Below are 19,130 nucleotides of genomic sequence, written 5' to 3' on the forward strand. Positions count from 1 at the left end.
TATTGGCTTCCAGCTTATAAGGAAAAACAGGAGCCTCAAGTTTAGGGAGAGAAAGAGCAGGCAAAGAGTTACAGAGGAAGACAGTCAGTACCCTCTTCCCCTAGTATATACACAGCATGGGTACCCGTGAGCTCACACATGCATGCACACACACTCACATAGACATAAACCAAAAAACATAAATAAATCTTTTTAAAATTAACTAAATAAAATGAAAAACAGAAAGAAATAAACTAAGAAAAAAATAGTAAAAACCATAGTTTTTATTGGCACATACTGGTTATACACAGTCAGAGGTAGACTACATTTTATTATGACATATCTTTTTATTTTGTGTGTATGAATGTGTTTGCCTGCATGTACATATGGGCATTGTGTTCCTAAAGAGGTCAGAAGAGGGTGCTGCACCCTCTGGAACTGGAGTTACAGATGGTTGTGAACTGCTGCATATGTGACGAGAACCAAACCTGTGTTAACAGCTGAGCCGTCTCTCCAGCTCATTGTGACAGCTCTAAACATACATGGAGCACATTCAGATCTTAGGCGGTTTGAACGAAAATGGTCCCTACAGTCTTATAGGGAGTGGTACTGTTAGGAGGTGTGGCCTTGTCTGAGTAGGTGCAGCCTTGTTGGAGGAAGTGGTCACTGGGGGTGGGCTTTGAGGTCTCAGATGCTCAAGCCATGCCCAGAGTGGCAGTCACTTCCTGCTGCCTATGGATCCAGATGTAGAACTCTCAGCTCCTTCTCCAGCACCATGTCTGCCTGTGTGCTGCCATGCTTCCCACCATGATGATAATGGACTAAGCCTCTGAACTGTAAGCCAGCTTCAATTAAATGCTTTCCTTTATAAGAGTTGATGTGGTCATGGTGTCTCTTCACAGTGATTAAATCCTAAGACACTCATCATTTTTAATAGTTTCCTTTTTACTTTCTTATCTTTTTGCCCCTAGATTCCAAGCAGGAGAGAAAGTGCTACTTATCTTTCTGAGTCTGGATTATTTTGCTTAACATAATCCCTATTCCATCCAATTTCTTGCAAATGACATAATTTCACTATTCTTTATGACTGAATGAAACTCCAGTGTACAAACCGGGCATGGTGACCCACACCTGTAATCCCAGTACTCAAGAGGTAGAGGCAGGAGGATCAGGTCAAGTCCAGTTATATATCAAGTTCTGGGCCAGCATGGGCTACCTGAGTGAGACCTGCCCTGCTTCTCAAAAGAATCCTCCATTGTGCATATGTCCCATGTTTTCTTTATCCACATCTACTGGTGGCCATCTTGGCTAGTTCCATATCTTTTTTTTAAGATTTATTTATTTATTTATTATGTATACAGTATTCCTCCTGCATGTATGCCTGCAGGCCAGAAGAGGGCACCAGATCTCATTACAGATGGCTGTGAGCCACCATGTGGCTGTTGGGAATTGAACTCAGGACCTCTGGAAAAGTAGCCAGTGCTCTTAACTGCTGAGCCCTCTCTCCAGCCTTCCATATCTTGTCTGCTGTAAATAATACAATAAACAAGGGTGTGTAGGTATCTCCATGGATTGTTGACATAGATTCTAGAAGCTGTGTAGCTGAATCACACAGAAATTCCCTTTTTAGTTGTTTCAGGCACTGCATGTTGACATCCATATTATTTCCCATTATGTCCATCTGCCTTAGTTAGGGTTTCTATTACTGTGAAGAGACACCACTATCAGGGCAATTCTTCTAAAAAAAAAATATTTAATTTGGGTGGCTCATATTTTTAGAGGTTTAGTCCATTATCATCATGGTGCAACATGTTGGTGTGCAGGCAGGCATGGTGATGGAGAAGTAGCTGAGACTTGACTCATAGGCAACAGCAAGTGAACTGAGACACTGGGTGTGGCTTGAGCATATATGAGACCTCAAAGCCCACCCCCACTGTGACACACTTCCTCCAACAAGGCCACACCTACTCCAACAAAGCTGTACCTCCTAATAGTGCCACTCCCTATGAGCTTATGGGGTCTAATTGCATTCAAACTACTACAACATCTTTGCCAGCATCTGTTGTTTTCCTGGTGAAGCCCTGCTGTCTTTGCTGAGATATAATCTCAGTGTTCTGATCTGTACTTGCCTGAGGGCAAAGTTCAGCTAATGCATTCTTTCACATAGTAAATTTTTAAAAAGTTCTTTCATTTTGAATTAATTGTATGTCTGTATACGTGGATATGTGCATATAAGTGCAAACTATGGAGGCCTTAAGAGAGTGTTGAATTCCTTGGAAGTGAAGCTACAGACAGTTGTGAACCACCAGATGTGGATGCTGGGAACCCAGGTCAGGTCCTTTGTAAGAATAGTGCATACTCTTAACTGATGAACCATAACTCCAGCCCCCACACAGTGATTTTTTAAGTCTCATTTGAAGAAGGGAGGTCCCCATCTAAGAATTCAGTACACAAAGTAGCCACAGAGGAGTCCATGGTGTGTCCCACAACAGCCTTTATGCTGTAGAAGCCATCCTCCTGCTGAGAAGCACCTTGAGCACATTGTGAAGCCACCCATATCCTCCTGGTAGGAGCTGCACCAGCTCATCTGAGGCATGCTTGGAGCCCTCAGTGCCCACTCTTGGACCAGTCCCAGTGTCCCCAAGGCTTGAAACAGGACTCGGCACTCTTTCATTAGCTTTTTATCATGGTCCATGACCTTACTTTTCACAGAAGTTGGTACCAGGAATGGGGTATTGCTGTGACAGGCCTAACCGTACTGCTTGTTGGTGGGATGTAGACTTTGGATTAGGAAAGCAGTTGAATGCTTTCAGTAGAGCTTAATGGACCAAACTAGGAAGAGCATGGAAGACAATGGTGCTGAGGATGATTTGAACTGTGGGAGCCTGGCTCAAGAGGTTTAAAAGGAGAGGAATATTAGTAGGTGGCCTAGAGACCATTCTTGGGATATTTTGGTGAAGAGTGTGGCTGCTTTCTGCCCTTGTCCAAAAAAATCTGCCTGAGGCTAAATTGAAGAGTTTTGGATAAATAGTGTTGTCAGAGAAGATTTCAAGACAGCCTACTATTGACGATGTCATGTCAATGGTGATCACTTTTATGCAAATCCACAATGAAAAGGAGCAAGCTGAGTGTCTTAGGGTTTTCATTGCTGTGAGGAGACACCAAGACCACAACAGTGAAATTCTCATCAATGAAAACATTTAATTGAGGGGGCTCACTTATGGTTCTAGAGGTTCAATCTATCGTCATTGTGGTAGAGAGCATGATGGCATGCAGGCAAATGTGGTGCTCGAGCTGAGAGTCCTACCTACATCTTGACTCAGGCAACAGGAAGTGAACTGGCACACTGGGTGGTATTCCAAGCATAGGAATCCTCAAAGCCCGCCCCCACCGTGACACACTTCCTCCAACAAGGCCACACCTCCTAATAGTGCCACTCCCTTTGGGGGCCATTTTCTTTCAAATCACCACACTAAGAAAGGAAAAACACAAAATGTCCAGCTTGAGATTAGGAACACCAGGAAGTGTAATGTTGGAGCCAAATCTAGTGCTCAAGGAGATAAAAAGTTTAAAGAAAAGTCTGGTACTCGATTGAATAAAAAGGAGTGGTAGCCTCAGGGCAAGAGCCCACGCAGCTAAGCAAATTTCAAGTTGTGAAAAGGAATTAAAGAAAAGCATACTCAGTGAAGAAAACCAGCAGCAGCAGAGAGCTGGTGTAGATGTAAATCAGTGAGGAGGCCAAGTTCCAGCCCCGTCAAGCAGCAGACTTGGCAGTTTTGACCAAGTGGTTCTGGCTCTAGAGTCAAGGATACAAGAAAGGAGTTATGAAATCTCCCTCCATAGCCAAGGAAAGCCGCTGAGTCCAGGCATGGATCAAGGGTATCCCTGTGTAGAGGCCCAGATAGGTCATTGTGTGAAGCTGTGAAGATGAAATCTGGATTGTGTTGGAGACCCCAAAATGTTGGAGATGCCAGAGTCATGGACTGAACCTCTGAACTGTAAGCAAGCCCCCAATTAAAGGTGCTCTTTTATCAGAGTGGCCATGTCATGGTGTCTCTTCACAGCAACAGGACAGTGACTAAGACATCCCTTTCCTCATTGGCTGCATGATCAGGAGGGGACAATCTGGGTCTTGTTTTTCCTTTTGTCACTTAAATTTACCTTATCATTACTTTCTTCAACAAAAACCATGCACAGGTTCAGCTATGGTCTGCATCCTGTTTATGTTAAAGTTTATCAGGTACATGACCTTATTGTGTCTGCAGATCATTAGGCACCTTGGCTGTTAGTAGTTTTTCATTCTGAACATCTAGTTTTGGGGGTGGCCGTTAGACTAACTGTTCAATGGTAGTAGCTGTTCAGTTGGAACCTCCAGCTTGCCATGCATAATCTAGAAAATCCCATTCCTATCTATCTCTCTGTCTCCTAACCCCACCCACTCAGAGTCTCCAGAAGCCAAAAAGCCCAGTTCCACATTCTTGGCGCCTACTGCAGCTGAAGTTGCCAGCCACCAAGTCCCTGCCTAAAGAGCTCAGCTTCTGACCATACTTGGGCACAGACTCAGCTTGAGGTAGACACGTCATCACCCCTTGCCTACAACCTATAAAGTCTTTCTGCTCTAATTGTGGGGAGGCTTCTCTGTCCTCAATCTCTGGGACTGGAGAACTCACCTGGAAGTAGCTTTGCTCAAATAAACCTGTTCTTACACTTTTTCAATTCAGCTTGATCTGGTTTACGGGGTCATCAGAGAAACTTATTATGGGGCAGGGTGGGGGAGGGCAAAAAACCTACTAGCAGCTTGTAGACTGCCAGCAGGGGCCCCGTATCTTCTGTTTATCAATAATTGGACCTAAACTGACCCATGCTACTTTTGTTTTGAAAATGAACCATTAGATTTCATTTCTTATACTCTGTTCCACTGATCTACATCTTGGCACTCCTTTTATGTTTTTAATTTTGAGTCAGGATCATTAGGCAGCTCTGGTTAGCCTTGAACTCACTGTAAGTTCCAAGCTGTCCTCAAACTTGCCATGGAATGTCCTTCCTCGCCCTCCCAAGTACTATGATCATACGTGTGCTCCACCACGCCCAGCTTTGTGACTTACCTTCATAACTTGAAGTCTGTTCCCACTGGTCAAGTGCCACACCAAGAAAGCTTGTGAAGACAATGTACCTGCCAATGAGTTAGTTTCAAACTTATTTACAACAAGCAAACCTGTTGGCACAATGGCACACACCTTTATTTTTATTAACATTTTTTTCATTTATTTTACATACCGACCACAGTTTCTTCTCCCTCCTCTCCTTCTGTTACCACCCCAATCTACCCCCCTCCCTCTGTTACCACCCCAATCTACCTCCCTCCCCACCACTCCTCCTCCTTCTCTCCCTTCAGAAAGGGGCTGGGCCTCCCAAGGGCTTGAGCGAAGCATGACACATCAAGTTGGGGCAGGACTGCGCCCCTCCCCCTGCATCAAGGCTGAGCAAGGTAACCCAGCATGGGGAACAGGTTTCCAAAAACCAGCTAAGTGCCAGGGACAGGTCCTGATCTCACAGCTAGGAGCCTTACAAACAGATCAATCTACACAACTGTCACACATATGCAGAGGGCCTAGGTCCGTCTCATGCAGGCCCCCTATCTGTTGGTCCAGAGTCCATGAGCTTCCACAAGCTCAGGTCAGCTGTCTCTGTGGGTTTCCCCATCATGACTTTGACGCCCCCCCCCCCTCGGCTTGTACAGTCTGTCCTCCCTTTCTTCTTCTTCTTCTTTTTTTTTTCAAAGATTTATTTATTATGTATGCAAGTGTTTTGCCTGCATGTATGCAGGCCAGAAGAGGGCACCAGATCTAACTACAGATGGTTGTGAGCCACCATGTAGTTGGTGGGATTTGAACTCAGGACCTCTGGAAGAGCAGCCACTGCTTTTAGCCTCTGAGCCATCTCTCCAGCCCACTGCCCCCCAGGCTCGACCCACTGCTTGGCTGTGGATCTCTGCATCTGCTTCCATCAGTTACTGGATAAGGGCTCTCTGATGACAATTAGGGTAGTCACCAGTCTGATTGTAGTAGATGGCCAGTTCAGGCACCCTCTCCACTATTACTAGGAGTCTTAGCTGGGATCATGCTTGTAGATTCCTGGGGGTTTCTCTGGCACCAGGTTTCTTCCTAACCCCCAAATGGGTCCCCCTATCAAGAAGTCTCTTTCCTCACTCTCCCCTTCCATCCTGTCACCAACCTGCCTCCCGAACCCAGCCCACCCAACCTGCTCCCTCAAGTTTCCATTCCTCCACGCCCCCACCCCCAGTTTCCCAGGAGAATCTTCTATTTCCCCTTCCCAGGGGAAGCCATGCGTCCCTCTTTGGGCCTTCCTTATTATCTAGTCTATGGCACATGTCTTTAATCCCAGCACTCAGGAAGCAGAGGCAGGCAGATCTCCGAGTTCAAGGCCAGCCTGATGTACATAGTGAGTTCCAGGAAAGCCAGGGCTACCTAGTAAGATCCTGGTGATGGAGAGAAAACTTTGGAATTTTTAGCTTTAGTCACAGTGGCTAGATCAGCAGTGGGAAACTAGGTCAAGAAAGATAGGGGAGCTGGGGAGACAGTTCTCAGGCAGGGAAGTGCTTACTGAACAAGCATGAGGACCTGGGTTCAATCCCTCGAGCCTACATGAAAAGTCAGGCATGATGACACATGCTTGTAATCACAGCACTAGGATGGTGGAGACAGGAGGGTCCCTGGGGCTCACTGGCCAGCCAGCCTAGACTACTTGGCAAGTTCCAGGTCAATGAGAGAGGCTCCATCTCAATAAGGGTGGGTGGCTCCTAAGCAATGATACCAGAGGTTGGCCTCTGGCTTCCACATGTCACATGTGTACACACACACACACACACACACACACACACACACACACACACACCTACAAGTATATGCACCCACACAAACTCATACCCATATACACCCATACATAAAGACAAACAGCAAACCCCATATGCAGGACTGGCCTGACCAGGCCATGGCCCTGTGGCTGATCCCTGCAGCCCTGCCCTGGCACTTGTCTCCAAGTCTTCCTGAGGAAGAGAGGTGGAGGAAGAGGCGGGAACAAGGTAAATAAAGGACCTGGGAGGGTTCCTGGCATTTCAGGGTGTGGCCTTCCACCAAGAGAAAGCTATTCATGGCCAGGTTCAGGCTGTTTCTACTCCTGCTGCTGGCCCGGCCACCGCAGTCCTCCTCGCTGCCATGGCCAGACACTGCCCAGGGCTCCATGGCAGGCCTGATCCTGACTGCACTGGAGAAAGCCACCTTGTTCCTAGAGGGCAGGCTGCCTCTAATCAACCTGGATGGTGCAGTCGGATTCCAAGTGCTGGAAGGTATGTGAGCCTTGCTCTCAGGTGGATGCTAGGGAAGCCAGTTTCCCCAGGACCTGAGACCCTGGGTGAGGATCCGGGGCACTTCCTGAATGTGTGGTTCTCAGCCAGCTCTTATCAAGCTTCATAGAATAAGGAAGGACTTAAAGGCAATATGAGAAAAGATTTGGCAATTATATTCTCAGAAGGAAAAGATTCCTTTGACAGTCCTGACAGGCTGGGAACAATAAGGGAATGCCACTCCCCTCATCTAAGGGTGCCTGGAGACAAAACAGGAACCCTCCCCCTCCCATGCCCCACCTGCTTTCCTCCCCTTCCGCCAAAGGCAGCTAAAGGTCCCAAGAAAACAGCCAAGTGTTTGTTAGCTTTGGGAGGCACAAGATCTGTAAGGAGTGGGCTGGAAACTGGCCACGGCACACCAAGACACAACGGTGTGCATGCATACAAGTACACATATGGGTTGCAGTGAGCTCCTACCCAATGTTGCAAAGATCCCATGCCTGGTGTCTGCCTAGGCCTGGGCAGTGGGCATCTCCACGGAGAGTCCCATTCCCTCCAGGCTGAGATGAAGTGAGACAGAGACGTATGCAGCAGCACCAGATTCCTCTAGAAAATAAGAAGCATGAGCTAGATGTGGTGATGTGCGCTTGTAATCCTAGGGCTCAGGAGGCAGAGGCAGTGGTGTTATGATTTACACGTGCTGGTGGGTAGAGCCAAGGTGCCCCACGGCAGGTGAGAGACAGAGATGCCATGCATACAGTGCTCAGTGAAGAGGTTTATTTGATGGGGGGAAGAAAGAGAGGGGAGAGAAAGAGGGAAAAAGAAAGAGAGGGGGGAGAGGGGGAGAGAGAGAAGGGCAAGGGGTTCTAGAGGTGCACACCTCATGGGGGGAAAGCGGAAGAGAGAAGAGAGAGAAATGGGCAGAGGTTTCCCTTGAGAATAGGCTTTTACATCAGGGCATAGGGTGGCACCAAAGATCAGGATCAGAATATTAACAGGGGGATCTCTGTGACACTGAGGCCAGCCTGATATACATAGTGAGTTCTAGGACAGCCGGGGCTACATAGAGAGACCCTGTCTAAAAAAAGAATCCAACAAAGAAACAAAGGATGGCCGGTGGTGGCGCACACCTTTAATCCCAGCACTCGGGAGGCAGAGGCAGGTGAATCTCTGTGAGTTCAAGGCCAGCCTGGTCTCTACAAAATGAGTTTCAGGACAGGCTCCAAAAGCTACACAGAGAAACCCTGTCTCAGGAAAAGAAGGAGGAGGAGGAGGAGGAGGAGGAGGAGGAGGAGGAGAAGCAAAGGATGAAGAAGGAGGAAGAGGAAGAGGAGCAGAGGGCAAGAGGGAGGGAAGGAGGAGGGACAGAGAGAGAAATAATAGTCATAATTTGCCTGGGGCTGGCTGGCTTTCCTGTTCGGCACAGCAGGTACGGTGCCAAGCCCCCCTCCCGTATTTTTAGGGACCTATAAAGATATCCTAAATGGTAGATGAGTAGACATTGGCTGTAAGAACAAATTCATGCCTCCAGAAGCCTCCTCCAGTCTAGACTTCTCCTGCTTACCCCTCACAGACTGCAGTCTCCTGAGTCAATACAAAAAGCTGAACATCACTAAATGCTTTCTTTGTACATCAGAAAATGCTGTCTCCACACATTAGCTCACTTAATCCCTAAAACATCCCCTCAAGAGGTAACAGTTTACGGTGATGAAGGAAGAGAGATTAAGTGATTTTTTTTTCTGGCCAGTTGATGAAAAAGTATAGAGAATCAAGATTTGAACCCAAGCCCAACTCTAGAATTCAAGCTTAGCCACACCCACAGCCCAGATCAGCTTTATAGGAGCCTCATTTCCACTCAGGACCATGACTATCACCTTGAGTGTTTTCCCCGCTCATGCGTTTGGTCAGATGTTAGAATGAATGACTTCTGACCTCATCCTCCTCCAGTGCAACTCCGAGGAGTCCAGGGAAAATGGGCTTCGGACCCACTGCTTCAGCCTCTCAGCTTGCGTGCTGGACAGCTGGCCAACACACTGTCTGCTCTACTCCAGAAATCCATCTTCTACCTCAAGCAGAGTGACCCCACATACCTAAGAGGTAAGAGCGGCGCGAGGCTACTGCATCAAAGGCAGCATCTTGGGTGCTCACTGAAATACCAGGTATGGGCACCTCCTGAAGGGTCAGGACAGTCTACATCAGTCGTCTGGAAGCCACAGGTGACCCAGCCACTTCCTGACTTTAATCCAGATTTCCCATCCTAGGCCAGAGAGACAGATCTGAGGTGGCCTGTCTCTTTGCACAGAAAACCTTAGTGCCTACCATTCTGTATTTTGTATTAAAAAAAAAAAAAAAACAAGAGTCCATCACCTTGCCCCATTTAAGCAGAGCAGTGGTTCTCAGCCTTCCTAGTGCTGTGACCCTTTAACACAGTTCCTCATGGTGTGGTGACCCCCAACCATAAAACTAAGTTCATTGCTACTTCATAACTGTAATTTTGCTACTGTTATGAACCATAATGTAACTCTGTGTTTTCCAATGTGAAATGGGGTCGAGACCCACAGGTTGAGAACTCCTGCCGCAGAGGCTCCTATCCTATAAGCCTGATTCATCTGTTCCTGATGGGGGTAGGGCCATGTGCAGCACTAGTGTCTGCTGTGTGACGCTTTTCCTGGGAAGACGTGACTGTCTGTTCACCCCAGATAGGGAAAAATGACAGACCAAAATATCGATAGTGAACCGTGAGTTTATCGGGCTTACTTGCAGGAGTGTGGGTGAGGGGTCACTCCCAGGACTATGGAGGACTCACAGACAGCTGTATCATTACAGCCCACCCCAGCATGGATGCCGATTACACAAGCTGGAACGTTACCGTCTAGAGATCTAGATCAGGTTCATTTTCCCTGCTAATTAAAGAAATAAAAGGCAGGAAGACTCTGGAGCACAGCAGGCAGCCACAGGAAAATCTCGGACAGCACACTCAGCAGAGGGAACAGGTGTGCACACAGCACGGCACACGGAGAGTTGCCCCCTTGCAAGGCAGAGGAGGGCTCTCCTGGGGGCCTGGAGCTTTGCAGGGTGCTTTGTGAGCTGGAATGAGTCCCCTTCCCTTAATTTAGGATTGGTCAAACTGAGAGACACATACTTCAGATAAACCAGATATCCTGGCCCAGCCTTGAGCATATCTGACTGGCCTGGACCAGTCACCAGAGGGGAGGCCTTACCAGCAGGAGAAAAAGCCACCAGGTCAGGGGAATGAGGAAGAAGCTGTCACCTTGAATGTCCATCTGTGGCCCCTTTCCCTGTTCCCGTCAGATCTAATTCCTGGTCCCTTCAGAACCAACGAGCTCTCCACATGACTAGTAGTCAGCTTGACAGGTCACATCTCTGCCAGGCAGCTTGGATGGCTTGAACCTCCCCACAGTATTACTACACAGATGAACCAGGACCTTAATTAACACTGCATTCAGCCTTCCCAGAAGCCCCTGGCTGGCCAATGATTTCATAAGAGCTCCACTGTACACCCAACCCAAGAGGCCTGGGATTTTTCTCTCAAGACCTCATAGTTCCATGGGATGTTGAGGATTTAGGCAAAGCTTGCCCGTAAATCCTTGCTATTGATTAGGGGAAATGTTCATTCCCTGACAGAGTAACAGTGAGTGCATCTGGTAAATTTCAGGGTCATAACAGCTTCCTTTTAAATGTTTTTAAAATTGTTTATGTATGTGAGTGTTTCGCCTGCACATATGTCTGAGTACCACATGCATGTCTGGTGTCTGAGGGCTGTGTATTTAGGCAAATCCTATTCCCCATTGATTAGGGAAAATGTTCTGGTTTTGTTGTTTTAGAAAAGGGGACCAAGGGCTAGGGATGTGGCTCAGATGGTAGGGCTTGCCTAACTTGTACACAATCCTGAGTTCCCTCCCAGCACTGTGTAAATCACTTGGCATGGTGCATGCCCATAATCCCAGAACTTGCTGAGGTGGAGGCAAGGAGATCGGGAGCTCAAGGTCCTCCTTAGCTATGTAGTTTAGTTTAAGGCCAGCCTGGGCTATGTGAGACCTGATGGTAAGTAACTGGTGGGATTCAAACTTTATGCTCAGTCCAGGCAAGGCTCAGGCAGAGCTGCCTCCTGCTGTGGGCTTAGGTCCCAGGAGGATGTCTTGCTAGTTTTATGTCAATTTGACAAAAGCTAGAGTCATTTATTTGGGAGGAGGGACTCAACGCTGACAAATGCCTCCATAAGACGTTGGCACACTCCTTTAATCCCAGCACTCAGGGAGGGGGGCGGCAGAGGCAAATGGATTTCTGTGAGTTCGGGACCAGTCTGGTCTACAAAGTGAGTTATAGAACAGCCAGGGCTGTTATACAGAGAAATCCTGTCTTGAAAAAAACAAAAGTGAAAAAAAAAATTGCCTGTAGGAGAGTCTGATCAATGATTGATTGATTTGGGGAGGGGGGCAATCTCACTGTGGGTGGTATCACTCCTGGAAAGGCGGTCCTGGGTACTATAAGAAAGCAGATTGAGCAAGCACTCCTCCATGGCCTCTGCATCAGCTCCTGCATACAATTTCCTGCCCTGTTTGAGTTCCTTCCCTGACTTCCTTCAGTGGCGGAGCGTGACCTGAGAGTTGTAAGTGGAAATAAACCTTTTCCTTCCTAAGTTGCTTTTGGACATGGTGTTTTATCACAGCAGCAGAAACTCCACCTGAGACAGAGGAGCATCCATTTTCTGGGCTGGGAATAACCATGCTATTATAGCTCTTGGTTCCTGACCATTCAGCACACTTTCTGGAACCTCTCCTTCTCTGCAGAGTTCCAACCAAGCATTCAGCCTGGGTTTTGGAAGTTGCCACGTGCATGGACACGCACCAATGCCTCCCTGGTCTACCCCCAGCTGGAGACCCTGGACTCATTCACAGAGGAAAGCAGCGATGCGTGCCTGGTGCAACTGCTAGGAACCGGGTGGGTCCCCTATCTCCCCAGTACCTCACAACCCCATGGTGTCCCCTGGGCCGCAAGCAGAGCTTTGAGCAAATGCAGGTGCATGTGCACAGCTACTCACCCTCTCCCACCCTGCTCCATGCAATCCCAGTCTCACTTTCCCTGGACCACAGCATTTGAACTCCTCCTCAAAGTGGCTGAGTCCTGCACACAGGACAAAGCCTCAGTCCCTGCCAGTCCCTGTAGGGCTCCAAGCACTTCTCACCCAGCCTCCGGGGCAGTACTGAACACAGTACCCAACCTCTGGGGGCAGTACTGAACAGTCTTACTCCCCATTTCCTTCTGCAGCTGGCAGGCTTGCAGCAAGGTCTAGGGCATTTTAGTGCAGGAGGCAGGGCAGGATGGAGGGGGCACTGTCTTCTTAGCCTCTGTCAGAGAAGGTGCCCAGCCACAGCTGACCCACAGTGGGGCTGCACTCTGGCTGGTGACCTATAGTGTCATAGAGGGTGTGAGGACGTGTGTTGAGCCCAGACCACACTCCCCAGTTTGCTGGGTTTGAATGGTCCTTTATTTAGGAGACTGACAGGAAAGAGACTTGGGGACTCCATGGAAGTGACAGGAAGTCTCAGACACTGGTGGCCTCCAAGCCCAGGACAGTTCAGCGGTGCTTCCTCTGAGCTAGATCAAGACCAGGACACAGTCAGTCATGGTATCATATACCTGTAATCCCAGCACTCAAAGAGGTTGAGACAGGAGGACTGGACTACAGAATGAGGCCTTGTCTCAAAACAAAGACCCAGGCCACCTGTATTTTGTTTGGCAACCTTTGTGCCCATCCCAGAACCCTCACCCTAATAACCACAGAGGGAAACACGGGGTGTGCAGACTCAGGTAGGATGGGAGGGAGCACTGTCCTCATCAGCCTGGTTTGTCTTCTCGCAGGACAGACAGTAGCCAGCCCTGCAGGCTCTCCAATTTCTGCAGAACCCTTATGACCAAGGCCGGCTGCTCAGGCTACAGCCTGTCCCACCAGCTGCTCTTCTTCCTCTGGGCCAGAATGGTAAGCGCTGAGCAGAGAAGAAAAGCCTATTCTCAACTCCTTTTCTCCTCCCACAGCGAGGCATGGCGTAGTGACCTGTGAGGCTCCCTGGTCCACACTTTCTAGCAGCACTTGAAGCTGCCTTAGAGCGCCGCCTAGTGTTTGTCCTCGAGTCAGACACTACCACTACCTACCTACATTGCACACCCAAGCAAGATCCCCTCTACCCCTACCGGTAGTGTCTAACCTTTGAATGCAGCACAACCTAAAACTGTAATCCCACTTAAAACATTATAAAGTTCCTGAAATTCCTTTGTAACTCTACTGTGCAAATAATATCACCTCAGAATGTCAAAAGGTTGGACACACGTGCATGGCCTTCCCTTTCTGGAAAAAGACTTTGAGGCTCAGAAAAGCTAATTAGTGAGCCACGGTCACTCAGCTCCTAGCTGACAAGCCAGAATTTAAGCTGACTCTGCTGACCTGCAAAGCGGGCAGTGTGGCTGGGAAGGGAGGAGAGACCTGCCTCCAAGTACAGCCCCTGCCAGACCAGCTCAGAGCTGCAGGCCCTCCGTGACTGAGCATGTGTCTCCCACATGCCCACTTCCTCATCCCCCGCTGTCTGTCTGTCCCCCAGCAAGGGTGCACTGAAGGGCTGTTCCGCCAGAGCCAGCACTACATGAACGTCTTCTGTGCCAATATGATGGAACTGAACCGGAGAGCCGAGGCCATCGGATACGCTTATCCCACCCAAGACCTCTTCATGGAAAACAGTGAGCCTAGCCTTCTGCCCTCAGGGTAGAGTAGGCGGTGTTTACAAGGGGGCTGCATGCACATACTCCGGATTGCTAAATTAAAGCAAGTAAACTCAGAAGGTACAGGCCTGAAAAAAAAAAAAAAGGTGTTCGCCTTTAAGCCTGAGGACACGAATTCAGTCCCTGAGATGCACGTGGTGGAAGGGGAGAATCAGCTCCCACAAGCTATCCTCTGACTTCTACACATGCCACAGCACACACATGCCCACACACAATAGGAAAACAAATAATGTAATTAAAAAAATAAGGTGGGCAGCTCTTTCTAGTTAACCTCTGGCCTCCACAGAAACTTGCACACATATTGCTTATTAGAGTCTTAAATGTAATTGCATGTCTATTCGTCACAGTGACTGCTCTTTGCCCACCAAGTCTGATCTACTGACCAACTTGCAAATAGATGCCTCCCCAAGGTCTTGGAGATAAAGAGAAAGGGAGCCCTTGGGTGGCTGCTTTTTCCAAGCACCTCCACCAAGCCTGACTCCTGCAGCCCTGTGATGGAAGAGGCAGTTCTAGGGCCTGGGAGCCTCTGGTGGCCAAGACAGAACATTTTTCCAGTCCCTGTATCCTAGAGCAAAGGAGACAGAGGCATGCAGGTCCCTTAAGCACCCCCTCTTGTGGTGGCCCCAGGGACACGGGGCAGATGGTGGAGACAGACCTACAGAGGAGACTTGGTGTATTTGCAGTCATGTTCTGTGGTATGGCCGGCTTCTCTGACTTCTACAAGCTGCGCTGGCTGGAGGCTATTCTCAGCTGGCAGAAGCCCCAGCTGGGATGCTTTGGGAAGCCTGGTGAGTTGCCTGTCTGCCCTGGCTGGGAGCAGTGGTTGGTGGGGTCCAAGTTTTTGGGTCACTCAAGAAACAAATGTACTGGCACCGAGCACTAACTATGATTTAGAACATATAAATAATTCATTCCTCCAGCACTTCCTGAGCATCCGTGAATGCACCAGACATTATCTAGGTGCTGGGAAAGTCAGAGCTGAAGGAAAGAGGCAGAAATCCCTTCCATATATAGATATGATCATGACAAGTTCTGCCAAGAGCTGAGAAAGCACAGAACACTGGGGAAGGCTTTTAGACAGAATGTATCAGGGAAGACCGCCAGGAGGGGATGACAGTTGAGAAGCCTGGGATAAGCCTCTTCCAATCATGTGACATGTGACAACAGGTTGTCTTCAATTTTCCTATCTGAAAATAAGTGAGCATAAGCATCCCTACCTTCCATGACCCCTCATATTGTGCCCGACACAGGGCAGGCTCCCAGGAAGTGCCAATATCTCCAAGAGATGCTTAGGGTCCTTAAAGCAGCAACCACCTTTGAGATTAGAAGAAAGCTAAGGTGTGGTGATGCCCTAAGGATGGATGGTGGATGGGTGGATGGATGGATGGATGGATGGATGGATGGATGGATGGATGGATGGGATGGGTGGATGGGTGATACATGGGTGGATGGATGGATATGTGGGTGGATGGATGGATGGGTGGATGGATGGATGGATGGATGGATGGATGGATGGATGGATATGTGGGTGGATGGATGGATGGGTGAATGGATGGATACATGGGGGGATGGATGGATGGATGGGTTGATGAATGGATCTAAGGTATACATGGTGATGTGCTAAGGCAATGGAGATGCAGCCCTGTCAACCTAGCCACTGAAGATACTGAGGCTGGAGGATCAGAAGTCCAAGGCCTGCCTGGCCTCAGAGTGTGTTCCAGGCTGGCCTGAGCAATTTAGTGAAATCTTCCCTCAAAATAACAGTTGGGGATGTACTTCAAGTAGGCTTAGGGTGTAAAGACCTTTGCCACCAAATATGGTGACCTAGTCCTTTGTGGTAGAAGAGAATTGACTCCCAAAAGTTGTTTTCTGTCCTCTACATATGTCACCCCCAAATAATTAAATGTAATAGTAATTTTATTTTTAAGTTATCTGTATGTATATGAGTATTTTTCCTGCATATATGTCTGTGTACCATATGTATGCAGTGCCCACAGAGGCCGGAAGAGCGCTCAGGTCCTCTAGGACTGAAGTTACAGAGGGTTGTGAGCTGCTGCATGGTGCTGGGAATCAAACCTGGGTCCTCTGGGAGAGCATCCAGTGCTCTTGGTTACTGATCTATTTCTCCAGCCCTGATAATAATTTTTAAAAGGGCAAGGTGGCAGAGGGCGGGCCCAGCATGTGCAAGACTCCATATTCAATCCAAAGTACCACAAAATTAAATAAACAAAATAAGTAAATAAAAGAAGTTTCAAAAATAGCTTACAGTGGCTCACATCTACAGTACCAATGCTTGGGAGGCTAAGGCAGGAGGATTGATGTAAGTTCTAGGCCATGTTGGGCTATGGAGTAAGAACCTATCTCAAAACAACAGCTTGGCATGGTGGCACATGCCTTTAATTCCAGCACTTGGGAGGCAGAGGCAGGCAGATCTCTCTGAGTTTGAGGCCAGCCTGGTCTACAGAGTGAGTTCCAGGACAGCCAGGGCTACATAGTGAGACACGTGTCTCAAAAAACAAAACAACAATATTGTGGTTTATAGAATGCAGAGTCCTAGGACACTTAAAGAGTGAGTGGTCAGGTAGGATAGACCCCTGCATTTCTTCGGAGTCCCCCTAGAGGTTCTGATATAGGGGGTGGAGCTTAGAGGACAAACATGGCCCTGTGGTGGGCTCTGCACAGGCAGAAACCTCTAGAACAGTGGTTCTCAACTTCCTAATGCTGCAATACTTTGATACAGTTCTTCATGTTGTGGTGACCCCCTCCCCTCCAGCCATGAAATCATTTCATTGCTATTTAGTAACTGTAATTTTGCCACTGTTACAAACCGTAATGTAAACATCCCATGTGTAGAGCATGTGTAGGATGTCTGATACAAAACTACCAAAGGGGTTGCGGCCCACAGCTTGATAACCCTGCTCTACGTCCCTAAGGGGGTCAGGAGGGGAAGAGGTTTATTGAGTGAGAGCTAAAGTCTATCCTGAGAACCTGGCCTTTGGCTCTTCTCCAGATGCAAAGGGGGAACTTCCGGAAGGCACTCCGCGTCGGCAGGGCGGTCTGAGAAGAGTGCGAAGACGGGAAAGACTGTTCACAGGTGACAGACGCTCAGGGCTCACTGACCCATCACCCAAGCACTCAAGGCTTCCGCCTCTTTGGTGGTGGTTGTTTTCCCCAGTACAAGGGGATAAAACCAAGGGTTGTGGGCATGCCAGTGAGTGCTCTACCACTCAGCTTTCCCACCTCTGTTTCCTCCCTTCTGACAGTTAGCTCAGTGGGAAAAGGCCTGAGCCTTACTTGTAGGGGCAAGGGAAGGGTCAGCATCTATGATGCTCTCCTTAGTTCTGTGCAGGACAGCAATATGCCTACCCAGTGCCTGGCAGAGCAGCTGGGGGAAACCCATAAAGCATTTATAATGGAGTGTACTGAACAAAAGGCCAAGTTTGCTCCCAGGACCTCTCTCCCCCCTACAGATGGCTGTTCTTGCCACAACACAGCCACCGCAGTCGCAGCCCTGGGTGGCTTTCTCTACATCCTGGCAGAATACCACCCAGACAATGGAGAGCCACATCCACCTACACCATCACCAGAGAGCGACTATCAAGACAGCGCGCCCGTGCCTGAGGTCCAGAGGATTGGCAGGCCCCTTAGCATTTCTTCTTAGATCCTGGAGTCAGGGGTCACATGCTGAGAAGGTTTCTGGGGAAAGTGAGCGGCTATAACCTCATCACCACATCCAGGTGTTTAAAAGTCTCAAGAGAGCAGAGCCAGGGAAGGCAGGGTTGGAGAGTGGGGTTGACCAGATATCAGCAGAATACATAGAGCAGTCAATCACAGCTGAGTCTCTTGTCTTTTGTGTATACGTATCAGATCGTTTGTTTGTTTGTTTGTTGAAATAGGGTCTCAATGTAATGTGAGCCCTGGAACTCACAGAACTGCCTGCCTCCGCCTCCCAAGTGCTGGGATTAAAGGTGCATGTCCAGCTGTGTGTCAGATCCTGATGTGTAGTCCAGATTGGGCTTAAGATCCTCCTGCCTCCACTTCCTGAGTGCTGAAATCATAGGTGTGTGCTACCACACCCTGTTGGGAGTTGAGTCTTGTTTCTCAGCCATAAAGACAATCTTAGATGACTTCAGGGTCTCTGTTTCAAGTCCCCAATTTCAGTCGATACAAATCCTGGATGGACCCAGTGTCCTACTCTGTTCTCTGCAACTATAACAGAATAGCTGAGTCTGGGTGATTTATAAGCAATGGAGGTTGATTTGGCCTATAGTTCTGGAGTCTGGATGTGCAGGGGCATGGTCCCAGCATCGAGTAAGGGCCTGTATGCTGCTTCCCAACATGGCAGAAGGGCAAAGAGCATGTGTGGGGTAGAGATGGGGAGAGAGACTGGAGTAAGCCAGACCCATGCCATGATAACAAACACACTCTTGACAGAGTGCATGGATCCTACCAGAAGGGCCCAGAACCAAATCTCCTCCTAACAGCCCCTGTATCACTATAGGTTTCTGTTGCTGTGAAGGGACACCATGACCACAGCAACTCTTAGAAAGGAAACATTTCAATGGAGTGGCCCGCTTACAGTTCAGAGGGGAGCACAGCTGTGTGCAGGCAGACATGGTGCTGGAGCTGAGAGTGCTACATCCTGCAGGCAACAGGAAGTCACCTGAACGTCACACTGAGGGAAGCTTGAGCAAAAGAAACCTCAAAGCCCGCAACCACAGTGACACACTTCCTCCAACAAGGCCACACCTCCTAAAGTGCCACTCCCCTTTGCGGGCCATTTTCTTTCAAACCTCCACTGTCCCACCTCAGGTTTTCTCATTTTGCTTTGATTTGGGTGGTTTTTTTTTCTTCCCTAAAACAGTGCCTAGCACTGTAGCACACGTTAGCCTCAAACTCACAGCACCCTTCCTGCCTCAGTCTCCCCAGTACTGTGGCTTACAAGTGTGTGCCACCGTGCCTGGCCTGAGGTCCCACTTCTTACTACTGCTAG

The 19,130-nt window shown here is 48.6% G+C and overlaps 1 protein-coding gene across 1 annotated transcript; it reads left to right on the forward strand.

Annotated features, from left to right (window-relative positions):
* Positions 1–7,104: 7,104 nt before the first annotated feature.
* Positions 7,105–18,116, forward strand: C8BH16orf89 (chromosome 8b C16orf89 homolog). Its single transcript, XM_028856297.2, has 8 exons — positions 7,105–7,345; positions 9,290–9,439; positions 12,154–12,304; positions 13,226–13,343; positions 13,960–14,095; positions 14,821–14,925; positions 17,148–17,231; positions 17,608–18,116. Exons 1-8 carry the CDS (start codon positions 7,150–7,152, stop codon positions 17,796–17,798), a joined length of 1,131 nt encoding a protein of 376 aa, XP_028712130.1. The 5' UTR covers positions 7,105–7,149; the 3' UTR covers positions 17,799–18,116.
* Positions 18,117–19,130: the final 1,014 nt, after the last annotated feature.

The sequence above is a fragment of the Peromyscus leucopus genome, chromosome 8b (genome assembly GCF_004664715.2).
Source record: "Peromyscus leucopus breed LL Stock chromosome 8b, UCI_PerLeu_2.1, whole genome shotgun sequence".
NCBI lineage: Eukaryota > Metazoa > Chordata > Mammalia > Rodentia > Cricetidae > Peromyscus > Peromyscus leucopus.

Coding starts and splice junctions, on each gene's coding strand:
- C8BH16orf89 (XM_028856297.2), top strand. CDS start 7,150: ATGGCCAGGTTCAGGCTGTTTCTACTCCTGCTGCTGGCCCGGCCACCG. Junction 14,096..14,820: donor AGACCTCTTCATGGAAAACA/GTGAGCCTAGCC, acceptor GTGTATTTGCAG/TCATGTTCTGTGGTATGGCC. Junction 17,232..17,607: donor ACGGGAAAGACTGTTCACAG/GTGACAGACGCT, acceptor TCCCCCCTACAG/ATGGCTGTTCTTGCCACAAC.